This window comes from Oncorhynchus nerka, linkage group LG4, assembly GCF_034236695.1.
Source record: "Oncorhynchus nerka isolate Pitt River linkage group LG4, Oner_Uvic_2.0, whole genome shotgun sequence".
NCBI lineage: Eukaryota > Metazoa > Chordata > Actinopteri > Salmoniformes > Salmonidae > Oncorhynchus > Oncorhynchus nerka.
In genome coordinates, this window is record NC_088399.1 from 42,149,013 (window position 1) to 42,169,290 (window position 20,278).

Sequence of the window (20,278 nt, forward strand, 5' to 3'; positions counted from 1 at the left end):
CACAGCCTACAGAGTGAGAGAGAGAGAGAGACACTACTCTTAAGTGCATGTACCCATGTATATTTAGTACCTACCCCATTCCAAATCAGATAAGCAAAGCTCTTGAGGTGTTAAACGTTTGTCTTTGCAGCAGATGTAGTTATTTCTGGGGCGACGTGCACTCGAGGGGAGGGACCTGACCAATGAGCTGTTTACTGTGTTTACACCAGCCGTCCCCGCTCTGAGATGGGTTAAGAATTTAAGTGCTGTCTATATGAAGCGGTGTACCAGACGGTCGAGTGAAAGGCAGGGCTACCAATCATCTCCGACTAAACAGTCTTCATAACCCCTGGACCAGGGGCATAGGCTGTGCAATGGCGTGGAGGAGTTTTTAGCCTGGGTTAGGTAAATACTCCAGCCACTCTAAGCTTATCTCTGTCGATGACAACGGGCATGAACCAGGTGAGGACTCACAGACTCACTTCAGCTGAGGTACAGTGGGAAATACCTATCAGTGAGAGTACTGGTGGATGTAGCAGTCCCGGGAACCCTACGGTAGATTCTTCTGGGGAGAAATGGCAAAGACCCCGTGGGTGTAATGGGTATTTATTTCTGGTGGCTGGGTGTTGTGTGTCGGTGAGGCGTTGTCCCCGCCTCACATTCTCATAATGTGTGTCACATCTGTGTGTTGATGTCTGCACTCGCAACACTTCACTTCTCACGCTTTGATAGAGATGCTTTCATCTTTAGTGTGAGGAGGGTGGAAGGTGGGCCAATGTCCATGGTGGTTCTCCTCTTTGTGGCTCAGTACGTTGCTCCTCCACAAGGGCCTATCTGGAGGTCATTCTGATTTCAGTTATGGGGTGCTCAGGCAAACTCGGATACTTTAGTAGAGATTTTCCCATTTGATGGCACCAAATGGGAAAAAGGGGGGTGATAGTTAGGCTTTGTATGGATGTGTCCTTACAACCTTGTGTGCAGTAGGAGTGTAAACAGTGTATTCCCCACACTGTAAACACACGGCTCTGAATATCCACATTGGATCCCTCTACTGCTCAGCGAGGCTACCGCATAGCTCTGCTGGCTTGGGCTGGGCCATACCTGGCTGGGCTGAGTCAGTTGGGTTGGATCAGACTTGTTCTGCTGGTCTTGGTTCTGCTGATCTTGCCTGTGTTGGGCTGAGCTCTGCTAGGCTCGGTTCTACTTGGTTCTTGCCTGTGTTGGGATGCTGCTGGGTCAAGTCTCTGAACTGTGATTAAGCCTCCACTGGAGTGGAACGGAATTCCTCAATGCTATGCATGTGATGTGATTGATGTGCTCCGGTACCATAGCGACCGTGATAGGCTGTTTTACACACTGCCCATTGATTGTCATTGAAGCATCTCTACAAGGGGCGCTTTGGTTCATTACGCTATACACACATACACACTGACACAGTTCTGTCCAGATACGTTTGTGCAGCATGTTTACACATTTCTTAAAGTTCTGATTGGGAGCATTTTCTAGATCTTTCTAAATCATCAATTACTTCGCCACATGGTCAGTGGGGTAGATTAACCCTGACATGTCCACTACACTCACTCACCCGTCACCACAGAGCTGCTGGAGGTGCCTCGGGGGTCTGCTAGGCAAGTGTTTGAGGATCTGGGATGTTGTGGTGAGGGGCTGTTTGGCTGACTGTGTTTATGTAAGTGCATGATGTGTAATGCATAGGTATTGTGGGAATAGGTGAGTTCCTAATAGTATGTGTGTGTTTTGGTTGCTGTGTGTTGGTCCCCTTACCAACTGGAGCCCGGTGGGAAGCTGAACAGCTGGACGTTAAGCAGCTTTCAACCAGTCACAGACCCTCCCCACAGCACACCACCCCTAGTCCTAACCGTCCCCATCCTGTCCCATCCCCCACTGGGCTACTGATTTCCACATCCACACTAATACTCCATCCATGGTCTCTGCTTATAGTACTGCCCACTGCCCCGCATCATTCATAAACCGTTTTCATGATTTATTTTAATACAAAACGCTATCCTTTGTGAACTAAAAAATCATCATTATTCCTCCCTCTCTGTCACACACACAGTCATGCATAGAGGAAATTGCACCTCAGTGTGAGCGAGTAGGTCTCTGACGGTCATGGAATTTTGGATGACGGTAATTGGCCAGACAAATGACCACGGTCTATGTACATTGAATACAAATATAAATGCAACATGCAACAATTTCAAAGATTTTACTGAGTTGCAGTTCATATCAGGAAATCAGTCAATTGAAATATATTCATTAGGCCCTAATCTATTGATTTCACGACTGGAGATACAGATATGCATCTGTTGGTCACAGATACCTTATGAAAAAGGTTGGGGTGTGGATCAGAAAACCAGTCAGTATCTTGTGTGACCACCATTTTCCTCATGCAGCGCGACCTCTCCTTCGCATAGAGTTGATCAGGCTGTTGACTGTGTCCTTTGGAATGTTGTCCCACTCCTCTTCAATGGCTGTGCAAAGTTACTGGACATTGGCGGGAACTGGAACACGCTGTCATACACATTGACCCAGAGCATCCCAAACATGCTCAATGGGTGACAAGTCTGGTGAGTATGCAGGCCATGGAAGAACTGGGCCATTTTCCAGGAATTGTGTACAGAACCTTTATCAAGCTAAAATATGAGGTGATGGAGGTGGATGAATGGCACGACAATGGGCCTCAGGATGTCAACGGTATCTCTGTTCATTCAAATTGCCATCGATAAAATGCTATTGTGTTCGTTGTCCGTAGCTTATGCCTGCCCATACCATAACCCCACCGACACCATGCGGCGCTCTGTTCACAACATTGGAATCAGTAAACCGCTCGCCTAAACAACGCCATACATTCATCCGTGGAGAACACACTTCTCTAGCATGCCAGTGGCCATCGAAGGTGAGCATTTTCCCACTAAAGTCGGTTACGACGCCGAACTGCAGTCATTTTAAGACCCTGGGGAGGACGACGAGCACACAGATGAGCTTCCCTGAGATGGTTTCTGTTTGTTCAGAAATTCTTTGGTTGATGTGCAAACCCACAGTTTCGTCTGTTGTCCAGTTGACTGGTCTCAGATGATCCCACAGGTGAAGAAGCCGGATGTGGTGGTCCTGGGCTGGGGTGGTTACATGTGGTCTGTGGATGTGGTGGTCCTGGGCTGGGGTGGTTACATGTGGTCTGTGGATGTGGTGGTCCTGGGCTGGGGTGGTTACATGTGGTCTGTGGATGTGGTGGTCCTGGGCTGGGGTGGTTACATGTGGTCTGTGGATGTGGTGGTCCTGGGCTGGGGTGGTTACATGTGGTCTGCGATTGTGAGGCCGGTTGGATGTACTACCAAATTCTCTAAAACAACGTTGGAGACTGCTTATGGAATAGAAATTAACATTCCATTATCTTGCAATAGCACTGGTGGACATTCCTGCCGTCAGCATACCAATTGTACACGCCTCCAAAACTTGAGCCATCTGTGGCATTGTGTTGTGTGACAAAACTGCACATTTTAAAGTGGCCTTTTATTGTCCCCAGCACAAGATGCACCTGTGTAATGATATGCAAGTGGAAGGATTATCTTGGCAAAGGAGAAATGCTCACTAACATGGATGTAAACACATTTGTGCAGAAAGTTTGAGAGAAATAAGCTTTTTGTGCGTATGAAACATTTCTGGGGTCTTTTTATTTCAGCTCATGGAACACTTGACATTTCACTGTTATGTTTTATTTTCATTAAGGTTTTCGTCTACAACCGTCGGTTACACGGTTGTACGCTAATTGTGCCATCCCTATGCATGAGAGCAATGCATCCTCTTCCATTCCTCTGTTTTGGCCCCTGTTTTGGCCCCGCTGTTACAAATAGGGTCTTCGAGAGAAGGATGAAGAGAGCTCAAAATAACCTGAGGATTCTGCTCTACATTCAGAAAAATCCCAACGTCCAGCCGCTACTGTGTTAGCTGCCACACATCTGCTTTGCAACTCTCAGAATTTCAACCTATCGACTGGAAGTCTCTACACACATGCACTCGTAGGTGCTTCATCACTGCTAAACACTTTTGCATACACACAAACACCACACACACACACTCTGGATGAGCGTGGTCACATTTGCCCTTGGCAGCGAGCCATCTGTCATACACAGACTTGAAGGATCCAGGCCGCGTCCTGACGACCAAATATAGTCAGCTAATGCAGAGACCACTCCGACAGTTAAAAACCTGCCTGTGTCCGCTCCAGCGGTTATCACTAAGAATTGTTTTAATCTCATGTTACAATCGAATGTTCACCATGTTTCTGAAAAGCTCATCTCCTGTCTGTTTCTCTTTGTGTCTTTTTCAGGGTGTGGTGCGGTGTCTCTGGCATCCCAAGCTGAATCAGATTATGGTGGGGACTGGAAACGGACTGGCGAAGGTCTACTACGACCCTGTCAAGAGTCACAGGTACGCTGCGCCGAGAATGCTTACCTTTACGGTAGCTGCGGACGGAAGTTGTGTTTTTGCATGGCGAGTTTTTAGCTGTCCTGTACATCAGTCTTTTTCTGACTTCACTGTACAAACTCCCATTGAGAAATGATAGTGTGCACATTTGATAATTGGTCTGAAGTAGCGTTGCACGGTATACTGAAACGTCAGTGCTTTTTTGATACTAGAACATGACAAACGGGTCGGCCCTAGAATTTTTGTTACTTTCCGTAGTTCTGTCATATGTGAAGTCTCACGTCATGTACGGATTGAAAGGATTGAGTCTGTCTAGTAATTTGTCTGACTCTTCTCAAGGGGGCAGTAGTAAGCTAGCCAGGCTACTTGCGCTTGTGCATGCAGCTGACACAGCGAGAGACACTTTTGGGAAGCAAGCGAGGGGAGAGAAAATGCCGACAGCATGGCTTCTTCTAACGAAAACATACCTCCATGCCCACAGGTTGTTGACAAAAATGGCTCCTGAATCGAAATATGGGAATTCTTTCCTTGCAGAGCAGATGAGGGCCAGCCCACCCAAACAACTATGCAAAAGCCGTCCAGTGCAAGGGAGTTTTAGTTCCAAAACGACTTAAAAATATATATATATTCACACATGACATTTGCATTGTAACGTTATTCTACTAGTAACTACAGTGCCTTCAGAAAGTTTTCACACCCCTTGACTTTTTCCACATTTTGTTGTTTTACAGCCTGAATTTAAAATTGAATAAATGTAGACTTTTTTTCACTGGCCCACACACAAAAAAAGCTGAAATATTCAATCCCTTTCTTATAGCAAGCCTAAATAAGTTCAGGAGTGAAAATGTGCTTAACAAGTCAAATAATAAGTTGCGTGCAATAATAGTTTTTAACCAGATTTTTACCTAATCTCTGTACCCCACACATACAATTATCTTTAAGGTCCCTTAGTCGAGCAGTGAATTTCAAACAGATTCGACCACAAAGACCAGGGATGTTTCCAATGCCTCGCAAAGAGGGGCACCTATTGGTAGATGGGTAAAAAGACATTGTATATCCCTTTTATTTCACCCTGAGGCCAATGGTGACTTTAAAATAGTTTGTTTAATGGCTGTGATAGGAGAAAACTGAGGATGGATCAAAACATGGTAGTTACTCCACAATACTAACCTAATTGACAGTGATAAGAAAGAAGCCCGTACAGAATAAATATATATTCAAAAACATGCATCCTGTTTGCAACAAGGCACTAACGTAATACTGCAAAAAAATTGGAAAAGCAATTAACTTTTTGTCCTAAATACAAAGTGTTATGTTTGGGGTAAATCCAATACAACACATTACTGAGTACCATTCTCCATATTTTCAAGCATAGTGGTGGCTGCATCATGTTATGGGTATGCTCGTAATCATTAACGAATTGGGAGTTTTTCAGGATAAAAAATCAATGGAATGGAGCTAAGCACAAGCAAAATCCTATAGGATCATCTGGTTGTCTGCCTTCCACCAGACACTGGGTGAGTAATTCACCTTTCAGCAGGACAGTAACCTAAAAGGCCAAATCTACACTGGAGTTGCTTACCAAGAAGACAGTGAATGTTCCTGTGTGGCCGAGTTACATTTTTGACTTAAATCTACTTGAAAATCTATGGCAAGACCTGAAAATGTTTGTCTAACAATGATCAACAACCAATTTTACAGAGCTTGAAGAATTTTGAAAAGAATAATTAGCGAATGTTGCACAATCCAAGCTTTTAGAGACTTACCCAGAAATAGTCACAGCAGTAATCGCTGCCAAAGGTGCTTCTACAACATATTGACTCAAGGGTGTGAATACTTAGTTATTTTTGTATTTCGTTTGCAAATATTTTTTTTAAATGATTGGATATTGTGTGGAGATGGGTGAGAAAAAACATACACTACCATTCCAAAGTTTGGGGTCACTTAGAAATGTCCTTGTATTTGAAAGAAAATATATTTTTAAAGTCCATTAAAATAACATCGAATTGATCAGAATTACCGTGTAGACGTTGTTAATGTTGTAAATGACTATTGTAGCTGGAAACGGCAGATTTTTAATGGAATATCTACATAGGCGTACAGAGGCCCATTATCAGCAACCATCACTCCTGTGTTCCAATGGCACGTTGTCTTAGCTAATCCAAGTTTATCATCTTAAAAGGCTAATTGATCATTAGAAATCCCTTTTGCAATTATGTTAGCGCAGCTGAAAACTGAAACATGCTGGCCAGCAAGGCAGAGTTGCAAAGAAAAAGCCACATCTCAGACTGGCCAATAAAAATTTGATTTGATTTGAAATAAAATATCAAAATGGGGAAAAGAACACAGACACTGGACAGAGGAAGATTGGAAAAAAGTTTTATGGACAGACAAATCTAAGTTTAAGGTTTTGCGATCACAAAGAAGAACTTTCGTAAGACCCAGAAAAAATTAAAAGATGCTGGAGGAGTTCTTGACGGCATCTGTGATGGTCTGGGGGTGCTTTGGTGGTGGTAAAGTGGGAGATTTGTACAGGGTAAAAGGGATCTTGAAGAAGGAGAAGCTATCACTCCGCTTTGTAACTCCATGCCATGTCCTGTGGACGGTTGGAGCCAATTTTCTCCTACAACAGGACAATGACCCAAAGCACAGCTCCAAACTGTGCATTAATTATTTAGGGAAGAAGCAGTCAGCTGGTATTCTGCCTATAATGGAGTGGCCAGCACAGTCACCAGATCTCAACACTATTGAGCTGTTGTGGGAGCATGACTGTATGGTACGTAAGGAGTGCCCATCAAGCCAATCCAAGTTGTGGGAGCATGACTGTATGGTACGTAAGGAGTGCCCATCAAGCCAATCCAAGTTGTGGGAGCATGACTGTATGGTACGTAAGGAGTGCCCATCAAGCCAATCCAAGTTGTGGGAGCATGACTGTATGGTACGTAAGGAGTGCCCATCCATCCAATCCAAGTTGTGGGAGCATGACTGTATGGTACGTAAGGAGTGCCCATCAAGCCAATCCAAGTTGTGGGAGCATGACTGTATGGTACGTAGCATGGAGTGCCCATCAAGCCAATCCAAGTTGTGGGAGCATGACTGTATGGTACGTAAGGAGTGCCCATCCATCAATCAAGTTGTGGGAGCATGACTGTATGGTACGTAAGGAGTGCCCATCAAGCCAATCCAAGTTGTGGGAGCATGACTGTATGGTACGTAAGGAGTGCCCATCAAGCCAATCCAAGTTGTGGGAGCATGACTGTATGGTACGTAAGGAGTGCCCATCAAGCCAATCCAAGTTGTGGGAGCATGACTGTATGGTACGTAAGGAGTGCCCATCAAGCCAATCCAAGTTGTGGGAGCATGACTGTATGGTACGTAAGGAGTGCCCATCAAGCCAATCCAAGTTGTGGGAGCATGACTGTATGGTGCGTAAGGAGTGCCCATCAAGCCAATCAAGTTGTGGGAGCATGACTGTATGGTACGTAAGGAGTGCCCATCAAGCCAATCCAAGTTGTGGGAGCATGACTGTATGGTATGTAAGGAGTGCCCATCAAGCCAATACAAGTTGTGGGAGCATGACTGTATGGTACGTAAGGAGTGCCCATCAAGCCAATCCAAGTTGTGGGAGCATGACTGTATGGTACGTAAGGAGTGCCCATCAAGCCAATCCAAGTTGTGGGAGCATGACTGTATGGTACGTAAGGAGTGCCCATCAAGCCAATCCAAGTTGTGGGAGCATGACTGTATGGTACGTAAGGAGTGCCCATCAAGCCAATCCAAGTTGTGGGAGCATGACTATGGTATGTAAGGAGTGCCCATCAAGCCAATACAAGTTGTGGGAGCATGACTGTATGGTACGGTACGTAAGGAGTGCCCATCAAGCCAATCCAAGTTGTGGGAGCATGACTGTATGGTATGTAAGGAGTGCCCATCAAGCTAATCCAAGATGTGGGAGCATGACTGTATGGTACGTAAGGAGTGCCCATCAAGCCAATCCAAGTTGTGGGAGCATGACTGTATGGTAAGTAAAGAGTGCCCATCAAGCCAATCCAAGTTGTGGGAGCATGACTGTATGGTATGTAAGGAGTGCCCATCAAGCTAATCCAAGATGTGGGAGCATGACTGTATGGTACGTAAGGAGTGCCCATCAAGCCAATCCAAGTTGTGGGAGCATGACTGTATGGTATGTAAGGAGTGCCCATCAAGCCAATCCAAGTTGTGGGAGGCGCTTCAGGAAGCATAGGGTGAAATCTCTTCAGATTACCTCGACAAATTAACAACTAGAATGCCAAAGGTCTGCAAGGCTGTAATTGCTGCAAATGGAGGATTCTTTGACGAAAGCAAAGTTTGAAGTACACAATTATTATTAAAAATCATTATTTATGTCCTTGCCAACGTCTTGACTATTTCCTATTCATTTTGCCACTCATTTCATGTATGTTTTCATGGAAAACAAGGACATTACTAGGTGACCCCAAACTTTTGTGTATATTTAATACGTTTTGAATTCCGGCTGTAACACAACAAAATGTGGAATAAATCAAGAGCCCCCCCCGCGCTTCTCCTTTACCCAAATCCAGACAGCTGATGTTCTGAAAGAGCTGCAAAATCTGGATCCCGACAAATCAGCGGGGCTAGACAATCTAGAAATTGTTGCAACCCCTATTACTAGCCTATTGAACCTCTCTTTCGTATCGTCTGAGATCCCCAAAGATTGGAAAGCGTCCGTGGTCATCCCCTTCTTCATAGGAGGAGACACTCTAGACCCAAACTGTTATAGACCTATATTCATCCTGCTCTGCCTTTCGAAAATCTTTGAAAGCCAAGTTAACAAACAGACTCAATGGCCTTGGCTTCTCAAATGACTGCCTCGCCTGGTTCACCAACTACTTCTCAGATAGAGTTCAGTGTGTCAAATCGGAGGGCCTGTTCTCCCATCCGGACCTCTGGCAGTCTCTATGGGGGTGCCTCAGGGTTCAATTCTTGGGCCGACTCTTTTCTCTGTATATATCAATGACATCGCTCTTGCTGCTGGTGATTCTCTGATCCACCTCTATGCAGACGACACCATTCTGTATACATCTGGCCATTCTTTGGACACTGTGCTAACAAACTTCCAAACAAGCTTCAATGCCATACAACACTCCTTCCGTAGTCTTCAACTGATTTTAAATGCTAGTAAAACTAAGTGCATGCTCTTTTGCTGCCTACACCCTCCCGCCCGACTAACATCACGGGGTGGCAGGGTAGCCTAGTGGTTAGAGCGTTGGACTAGGAACCGGAAGGTTGCAAGTTCAAACCCCCGAGCTGACAGGTTACAAATCTGTCGTTCTGCCTCTGAACCCACTGTTCCTAGGCCGTCATTGAAAATAAGAATTTGTTCTTAACTGAATGCCTAGTTAAATAAAGGTAAAATAAACTACTCTGGATGGTTCTGACTTAGAATATGTGGACAACTACAAACACCTAGGTGTCTGGTTAGACTGAACTCTCCTTCCAGACTCACATTAAGCATCTCCAATCCAAAATTAAATCTAGAATCGGCTTCCTATTTCGCAACAAAGTCTCCTTCACTCATGATGCGATACATAACCTTGTTACACCCTCCAACACTCTTCTCAGCAAACTGGATGTAGTCTATCACAGTGCCATCCGTTTTGTCACCAAAGCCCCATATACTACCCACCACTGTGACCTGTATGCTCTCGTTGGCTGACCCTCACTACATATTCGTCGCCAAACCCACTGGCTCCAGGTCATCTATAAGTCTTTGCTAGGTAAGGCCCCGCCTTATCTCAGCTCACTGGTCACCATAGCAACACCCATCCGTAGCACATGCTCCAGCAGGTATAGTTCACTGGTCATCCCCAAAGCCAACACTTCCTTTGGCTGCCTTTCCTTCCAGTTCTCTGCTGCCAGTGACTGGAACGATTTGCAAAAATAACTGAAGCTGATGTCTTTTATCTCCCCCTCTAATTTTAAGCATCAGCTGTCAGAGCAGCTTACCGATCACTGTACCTGTACACACCCAATCTGTAAATGGCACACCCAACTACCTCATCCCCATATTGTTACTTATCCTCTTGCTCTTTTGCACCCCAGTATCTCTACTTGCACATCATCATCTGCACATCTATCACTCCAGTATTAATGATAAATTGTAATTATTTCGCCTCTATGGCCTATTTGTTGCCTTACCTCCCTAATCTTCTTCATTTGCACTCACTGTACATAGATTTTTTTCTATTGTGTTATTGACTGTACGTTTGTTTGTGTAACTCTGTGTTGTTTTTGTCGTACTGCTTTGCTTTATCTTGGCCAGGTCGCAGTTGTAAATGAGAACTTATTCTCAACTGGCCTACCTGGTTAAATAAAGGTGAAAAAATAAATAGAAGCTTCAAACTGTTTTTTTTTATGTCGTTTTGGCTCAAACTATTCATATAATACATTAAATGATTTGGGTATAATGAATGTCATTTGACCCAATATTAACATTTAAGTCATTTAGCAGACGCTCTTATCCAGAGCGACTTACAAATTGGTGCGTTCACCTTAAGACATCCAGTGGAACAGCCACTTTACAATAGTGCATCTAAATCTTTTAAGGGGGGGGGGGGGGTGAGAAGGATTACTTTATCCTATCCTAGGTATTCCTGAAAGAGGTGGGGTTTCAGGTGTCTCCGGAAGGTGGTGATTGACTCCGCTGTCCTGGCGTCGTGAGGGAGTTTGTTCCACCATTGGGGGGCCAGAGCAGCGAACAGTTTTGACTGGGCTGCGCGGGAACTGTACTTCCTCAGTGGTAGGGAGGCGAGCAGGCCAGAGGTGGATGAACGCAGTGCCCTTGTTTGGGTGTTAAGGCCATAGATGAGCAACTTCAGCTTAACGTGTATCAAATTATATTTGAAAACCGTTTAGATGTACTTTTTAAATTATTTTGTTGTCTGGTGTGGTTTGCATAAGGAAGATGTAAGATTCTTCTGTTATTTAATAAGGTGTTTTATTTTTCAAGCAATTTAATATAGAACGGAAGATATTCTATTTGTTAATTTTGTTGTTCTACAATTTATCAACATATTGTTCAATGTTTAAAAATCGAGTATCATTTTGGTATCGAGTATCATAATATTAAACCTGGTATCAGTATGGAAGTCAATATTCTGGTATCGCGACAACACTAGTCGGAAGTGGGTTGTCTAGACTCCATCCTGTTAGGAGCAGATCAGAAAAGACTGGCCGGTACTGTATCTAACCTACAGTCACCCATGTTTGAGAACAGTGTATAAAGCTGACCGTGTCTCCCACATAATGAAATATGAACTCTATGGTGTCTCCTCTATCTCTCTGTGTGTAGGGGAGCTAAGCTGTGTGTGGTGAAGAGCAAGAGGAAAGAGAGGCAGGCGGAGACACTGACGCAAGACTACATCATCACACGTAAGTACCTCAGCACACACCTGTGCATTATTTAGTATGAGATCTACAACACACCTACCATATACCATCCATGATCACTTAATTATTTCCTAGCTAGTAGCCCCTTGTAGTCATAACTCAAGTTCAACAGTAGCTGTCGACCCTAACACTGTCATATAGGCATTATAGACCCTCTTTCCCTCAGGGTAAGTCGTTGTGCAAGGCATACAATTTAGTCCCGTTTACGAGGTGGACAATTACCAGAGCAATTTGGCTTAAGTGCCTTTCTCAAGGGTACTACAGCGGTAGGAGCTACCTTGAAACAGCTACAACCATCTGGTCACCAGTGGCCTGCTCCCTCCCATATGTCACTGTGTTCCAGGAAGGACAGCCATCCTAGTCTAAAAAGCACTGCACCAGAACACAGAAAGCCACTGCATGATGTGGAGTGGAAGGGGGCTTGTGAAAGCTTGTTAGACAATCGGAACACTATACACACACACACACCAGGGTTTCTGTCAGGAAAATGTAGCGCTGGACATTTGACCGTTCTTCTTACTGAATTCCCATGCACACATTGAAGATGTTACAACAACTGTCCACATGTACCTTTTCTCAAACAACAAGACCAGTAACGATCAGCAAAATCACTAGCCTATGTCAATCTACTCTTCCCCCATAGTAGAACAGTTGACCTATTCTTTTGGTCAGCTTGTTGAGAAGGAAATAGCCTATTCCGAATGAGTAGAACCAGTAGGCCTCGGCTATATATATAAAAAATATAAAAAACTTTAAAAAGCAATGAGGCTGATGCAACATTTAGCTTAAAATGTTGAAAAACTATTATGTCTTCGGTAGGCTATGCACGAAAGTTCGTTGCACATGCTAGCGGTTTCATGTGACAGAGATGAAAATATCCGCTAGAAAGAGGGGAGATCTAAAGATGTAAGAACTAGCATGGGTTGCTAATATGGCTAGGATTGTGCCTTCGGCTACTGAACGGTGACAGAAAGTTGATTTGAAAACCAATAGAACATGAGAGAAATAGGCTACTGGTTTCAATGTCATATGGAAGTCTTTTATAAAATGATTGCCGGCACAGATATGGTCGAATTTTGGCTAGGGCACTTTGAAGAAAGGTAAGACATGCCTCATAATATGTAGTAGAACGTTCAGGTTTCAAACAAGTATGTTTTCAAAATCCATACGGCCTTTAGATCATTGCAAAGTGCTGTGTGACGTGCTGATGAAGCCTGCCTTCTGTTGCCTATCCATTTGAATGGCGAATGGAAGCGTGCGTCAATTACAAGTTGAGGAATAAAAATAGTAGCTTATTTTAGGCATAGCCATCAAAACAGTTTTTAACACTCATTTAAAATTGTTGAGCAATGATTGGGCTTATAAAGCACACGTTTTACTCCAGCAGCAACGAAGAGCTGTTTGAGGAGCTTAGCAGCAACGAAGAGCTGTTTGAGGAGCTTAGTAGCAACGAAGAGCTGTTTGAGGAGCTTAGTAGCAGCGAAGAGCTGTTTGAGGAGCTTAGCAGCAACAAAGAGCTGTTTGAGGAGCTTAGCAGCAGCGAAGAGCTGTTTGAGGAGCTTAGCAGCAACAAAGCTGTTTGAGGACCTTAGCAGCAACGAAGAGCTGTTTGAGGAGCTTAGCAGCAACAAAGAGCTGTTTGAGGAGCTTAGCAGCAACGAAGAGCTGTTTGAGGAGCTTAGCAGCAACGAAGAGCTGTTTAAGGAGCTTAGCAGCAGCGAAGAGCTGTTTGAGGAGCTTAGCAACAACGAAGAGCTGTTTGACAGATTTTCCGCTCAAAGGCTGTAACGCTGTGCGCATATGATAAATAAGATGCATACCGAATGTACACATACCCCATTTTTTATTCCACAAAATTATGCAAATGAACCTGTAGACGGATAAGCATGACATGTCAAATGTATTTCCATCGACTGGGATTTCCATTAATGAATAGGTAAAAAATAGCATTGTTTAGCAATGGGATTTTTTTCCTTCTCCCAGATAATTGGCCGGCGGCAAATTTAGTTATCTGCTTTTCAAATTTTTATCATCCACAAGCCGTCTATTACCAGCTAACGGAAACCCTGACACACACACACACACACACACACACACAGCTTTCAGAGGCAGGCAGCATCAGCGAGTTTTGCCATTAGCTGATGGCGTGGGGTGAGAGTGAGTGAACAGACAGCCACAGGGCATGATGCCACGCGTCAGCCACCAGGGCTCCAGTCACGCCAGGGACAGCCACCTCGCCCACCCCCGGCAGCGTGATACCCCCGCTAACACACACACACACACTCCCGTATCATACTCCCACTCACCCCTCTCCTGAATCAACACACTCCCCCCTCCCTACAACCCACCACACTTGACCATTCTTTAACCCAGCCAGTCTGTCATTTCCACACGAGTCACTCAGCTGCACGGTGCATGGACGACGTGTGGCTCTCTCAACGTCATACAGAAGACTCTCTCACTCCCACTGAGGTAATGAGTGAACAGTAACTGGAGGACAAGACACCTGGCTGTGCCGTGATAGACTAGGAGGGAAACACAGCTTATTGTTTAGGTGACAGAACCCTTCTCTAATATCCATCATGTGATATCACCGACAAGCTGAGAGACTATTGGCCGGTGTCTGATGGCCGCGGTCGCTGAGTGACGCACTTGTGCCCTAGTGCTGGAAAATTAGAGGGGACAGGAAGCGTGGTGATGGCCCATTGAGAAAAGAGTGGAAATCTGTTAACAGTAACCTTTTTGCTTAATGTAGCATGGAGGAGAAGAATTAACACTGAGCAGTGACAACAGGGGCTCCTGAATGGAAAATCACTTCATCTAGCCCACTCTGTGTCCCTTTGTAACCCCTGAGGAAACACATACACACACACACACACACGGGTACTTACTCAGCTATACAAGCGTACACATACTGTTGGGGACACGCAATAACTCAGGTGTAGACATAGAATCCACACTTACATTGTAAAGTGCCCAAGACATGCATTGTGGTGGTGTTCAGCAAACTGTGAAATATAAATATAAACATGGACCTGATAGTGTTGGTGTCCAACAAGGCAGTAGGCAGAGTGCTATAGACCTCACTAGAGGTCACTTGGTGTGTTTGGCTTTTACGCTATGCTCTGCACTTAGGCTTGTTGAAGTGTTTGTTAATGTATGCGTTTTCTACTCGTTTTCTGTTTCTCCCCCCCCTCTCTCTCGCTCTCTCATATTTTATAATTTTTTCTCTCCCGCCAGCCCATGCTCTTCCCATGTTCCGCGAGGCCCGGCAGCGCAGCACTAAGAAACAGCTGGAAAAAGACAGACTGGACCCAATGAAGTCCCACAAGCCTGAACCCCCTGTCACTGGACCAGGTAAAATTACACGGAAAATTCCACTACATACACACATATATATTATACAGTGCCTTAAAGTATTCACACTCCTTTACTTGTTCCGCATTTTGTTGTGATAATGCCTGAATTTAAAATGGATTACATTTAGATTTTGTGTCACTGATCTACACACAATACCCCATAATGTCAACGTGGCATTTTGTTTGTAGAACATTTTAGAAATGAATACAAAATGTAAAGCTTAAATGTCTTGAGTAAATAAGTATTCAACCAATCTGTTATGGCACACCTAAATCAGTTCAGGAGTAAAAAATGTCCTTAACAAATCACACAAAAAGTTGCACGGACTCATTCCGTGTTCAGTAATAGAGGGTAACGTGATTTTTGAATGACTACACCATCTCTATACCCCACAAATATAATTATCTGTAAGATCCGTCAATCGAGTGGTGAATTTCAATCACAGATTCAACCACAAAGACCAGGGAGGTTTTCCAATGCCTCATTCTTAACTCAGTTGCCGGGGTGGAAGGAAACCACTCAGGGATTTCACCACGAGGCCAATGGTGACTTATAAACAGTTAGAGTTTAATGGTTGTTATATGAGAACTGAGGATGGCTCAACAGCATTGTAGTTACTCCACAATACTAACCTAAATGACAGAGTGAAAAGTAGAAAACCTGTACAGAATACAAATATTCCAAAACATGCATCTCATTTGCAAAAATTCACTTTTTGTTCTGAATACAAAGTGTTACATTTGGAGCAAACACAACACATCAATGAGTACTATTCTTCATATTCATACATGCTGCATCATGTTATGGGTATGCTTTTCATCAGCAAGGATAAAAAAAATAAACTAAATACAGCTATGAGCACAGGCAAAATCCTAGAGAAAAACTTGGTTCAGTCTTCTTTCCATCAGACACTGGGAGACGAATTCACCTTTCAGCAGGACAGTAACCTAAAACATAAAACCAAATATACAATGGAGTTGCTTACCAAGACGACATTGAATGTTACTGAGTGGCCGAGTTACATTTTTTACTTAAATCTATAGGCCGTCATTGTAAATAATAATTTGTTCTTAACTGACTTGCCTAATTAAATAAAGGTGTAAAATATATGTATATTCACTGCTCAAAAAAATAAAGGGAACACTAAAATAACACATCCTAGATCTGAATGAATGAAATATTCTTATTAAATACTTTTTTCTTTACATAGTTGAATGTGCTGACAACAAAATCACACAAAAATTATCAATGGAAATCAAATTTATCAACCCATGGAGGTCTGGATTTGGAGTCACACTCAAAATGAAAGTGGAAAACCACACTACAGGCTGATCCAACTTTGATGTAATGTCCTTAAAACAAGTCAAAATGAGGCTCAGTAGTGTGTGTGGCCTCCACGTGCCTGTATGACCTCCCTACAACGCCTGGGCATGCTCCTGATGAGGTGGCGAATGGTCTCCTGAGGGATCTCCTCCCAGACCTGGACTAAAGCATCCGCCAACTCCTGGACCGTTTGTGGTGCAACGTGGCGTTGGTGGATGGAGCGGGACATGATGTCCCAGATGTGCTCAATTGGATTCAGGTCTGGGGAACGGGCAGGGCCAGTCCAAAGCATCAATGCCTTCCTCTTGCAGGAACTGCTGACACACTCCAGCCACATGAGGTCTAGCATTGTCTTGCATTAGGAGGAACCCAGGGCCAACCGTACCAGCATATGGTCTCACAAGGGGTCTGAGGATCTCATCTCGGTACCTAATGGCAGTCAGGCTACCTCTGCCGAGCACATGGAGGGCTGTGCGGCCCCCCAAAGAAATGCCACCCCACACCATGACTGACCCACCGCCAAACCGGTCATGCTGGAGGATGTTGCAGGCAGCAGAACGTTCTCCACGGCGTCTCCAGACTCTGTCACGTCTGTCACATGTGCTCAGTGTGAACCTGCTTTCATCTGTGAAGAGCACAGGGCGCCAGTGGCGAATTTGCCAATCTTGGTGTTCTCTGGCAAATGCCAAACGTCCTGCATGGTGTTGGGCTGTAAGCACAACCCCCACCTGTGGACGTCGGGCCCTCATACCACCCCCATGGAGTCTGTTTCTGACCGTTTGAGCAGACACATGCACATTTGTGGCCTGCTGGGTGTCATTTTGCAGGGCTCTGGCAGTGCTCCTCCTTGCACAAAGGCGGAGGTAGCGGTCCTGCTGCTGGGTTGTTGCCCTCCTACGGCCTCCTCCACGTCTCCTGATGTACTGGCCTGTATCCTGGTAGCGCCTCCATGCTCTGAACACTACACTGACAGACACAGCAAACCTTCTTGCCACAGCTTGCATTGATGTGCCATCCTGGATGAGCTGCACTACCTGAGCCACTTGTGTGGGTTGTAGACTCCGTCTCATGCTACCACTAGAGTGAAAGCACCGCCAGCATTCAAAAGTGACCAAAACATCAGCCAGGAAGCATAGGAACTGAGAAGTGGTCACCACCTGCAGAACCACTCCTTTATTGGGGGTGTCTTGCTAATTGCCTATAATTTCCACCTGTTGTCTATTCCATTTGCACAACAGCATGTGAAATGTATTGTCAATCAGTGTTGCTTCCTAAGTGGACAGTTTGATTTCACAGAAGTGTGATTGACTTGGAGTCAACATTGTGTTGTTTAAGTGTTCCCTTTATTTTTATTTATTTATTTTTATTCGGTTAGGACATCTACTTCGTGCATGACACAAGTCATTTTACCAACACTTGTTTACAGACAGATTTTTTCACTTATAATTCACAGTATCACAATTCCAGTGGGTCAGAAGTTTACATGCACTAAGTTGACATTTAGAGACTTTCCCAAATAGACTCACAGCTGTAATCACAGCCAAAGGTGCTTGTACAATTTATTGACAGGGGTGTGAAAACTTATATTTTTGTATTTCATTTTCAATAAATGTACAAAAAATAAAAACATGTTTGTCATTATGAGGTGCCTGAGATGGCGGTTTCCACCATCGTAAACACACCAAATGATGGAATTTCTTGTGGGAGACTGGTGTCACATCGTTCCAGACACTTAGAGAATCTTTGCCAAGGCTCATTGAAGCTGTTCTAGCTCGTTGTGGCCCAACGCCCTATTAAGACACTTTATGTTGGGAGTTTCCTTTATTTTGGCAGTTATGTACCACTACATATGTCTACTGTTATTAATGTTACACGACCAATAACACCACTATAGCTGTCTACTAGTGTTATTACTGGTGGTAGGAACACTTCTTACCCAAGGCAGGTGCATCCAGGGGCTTGACTGTTGGAAGTGTTTTCCTCTTGAAATGAATTGACTCGATCGTTCTTTGCTTACCAGACGGCAGACACATTCATCCAAAGCCACTCATACACTACATTATATTTTCTACAGTAATACAGCAGCAGTTCGGGGTCACACAGCAGTATAGATTTTCACGCTGTGACAAATACTTTTCACTCTAAGCCCCTGTGGGATTTTCACTCCTAACACGTTTGGCCACTGTCATTTCCCTAACTGCCTAGTCATACTGCTGCACTAAGGTGAACTCCTATGTCCACGCTGCATACAGTCAACCTCTACGCTCTACCTGACCCTCCCTAAATAAGCTGAGGTGCGGCCACAACCTTTCTTGACTAAATGTCTCCCAGCTGTCTGTTTAGCTGTGATGCTATGAGAAAGTTTACACCCCAGTTTTCCTCTTGAAACGTCCCATATCTTCTTCCTCGAGACGGACAAAGTGGAAGGGAGGTAGAGAGAGAATGACTTGTTGGCTAATTCACTGTCATTTGTTTATCATCCTGATTAACCTACCTTTTAAAAGTACTGTGCAATGTTTGGGATTTTGGCTGGTTGCTTGCAAGAGGACCTCCTTCAACCCTCCCCTAACAGCTACCTCTGACACCAACCCACTGAGACAGGATATCACTGGAGTCTCCTCTTTCAGCTGGGCCTCACTGTGTGTGTGTGTGTGTGTGTGTGTGTGTGTGTGTGTGTGTGTGTGTGTGTGTGTGTGTGTGTGTGCCAGTCCATGTTTAAACACAACATAAATACCCTCTTACGGAGATGAGGATGTTTTTCCCAACGTTCTCATGTGTGTATGTTTTGGCGCAAGAGGAATGTGTTTCCTTGCATGTCACTAAATTTGTGGTCGACTTTTTTTTGTCATCTATATTTGGTGGTGTGTATGCTTTTGCCAGTGTGCCTGTCTGTCTGTGCTTGTGCATGAGTTCCTAATCCAGTGGTTGTCGTCTCCTCTCAGGTCGTGGTGGTCGCGTGGCAGCCCATGGAGGTACTCTGTCCTCCTTTATTGTGAAGAACATTGCTCTGGACAAAACAGACGATAGCAATCCTCGCCAGGCCATCCTCCGACACGCCAAGGAGGCCTCCGAAAACCCCTACTGGGTCGCCCCTGCCTACACCAAGTAAGACTGGCCACACGTACTCACACACACACACACACACACACCCCTGGGATGACGCAGACAGACAGTAAGGTGAGTCTGCACTGGGTGTAGTTTATGGCAGTGTGGCTGTGCTAAGGATCCAGCCTTCCTGCCTGGCTGGCTTGGTGACACATGAATGTTTAAAGAGCTGCAGCCTAGGCCTGGAGGCCCACCAACAACCAATCAGCTACCTGAGAGGGCTTGTGTTTCACCTCAGTGTCCACAGACACGCTGGCTAAAGAACGGGTCTATTCTTGGCTGAGGATCTAAAGGTGTTGAAGGAGAACTTCCACATTCTGTAGACGTATCGGATCTCTTGATGGTGTGAACAGGCCCATATCAATGTAATTCATGGCAGGGTGTTTGGCAGGAGATACGCTCACCGTATTTTAGTTGGAACAGTAAATGAGTGAATGAACTTATTGAGGTTGACAGTTTTACCTTATATAACCTTTTAACTCAATTGAATGATCGAAGTCTAAAATGACCAGGCGTAAGAATAGGTCACTCCCCTGAGAGAGATTTCCCCGTGTTGATGCTATTGCTCTAGAGGTTGGAGTGTAGCCTGGCCCTGGTTTGGCCCTCTGGGAGTGAG

The 20,278-nt window shown here is 44.6% G+C and overlaps 1 protein-coding gene across 1 annotated transcript in view; it reads left to right on the top strand.

Annotated features, from left to right (window-relative positions):
• Positions 1–20,278, top strand: part of LOC115125345 (WD repeat-containing protein 70) — a 77,774-nt gene that overhangs the window by 52,874 nt on the left and 4,622 nt on the right. The window contains exons 14-17 of the mRNA XM_029654852.2: positions 4,328–4,428; positions 11,777–11,856; positions 15,115–15,231; positions 19,500–19,662. Coding sequence (XP_029510712.1) covers positions 4,328–4,428; positions 11,777–11,856; positions 15,115–15,231; positions 19,500–19,662 — 461 coding nt within the window. The remainder of the gene's footprint in view (positions 1–4,327; positions 4,429–11,776; positions 11,857–15,114; positions 15,232–19,499; positions 19,663–20,278) is intronic.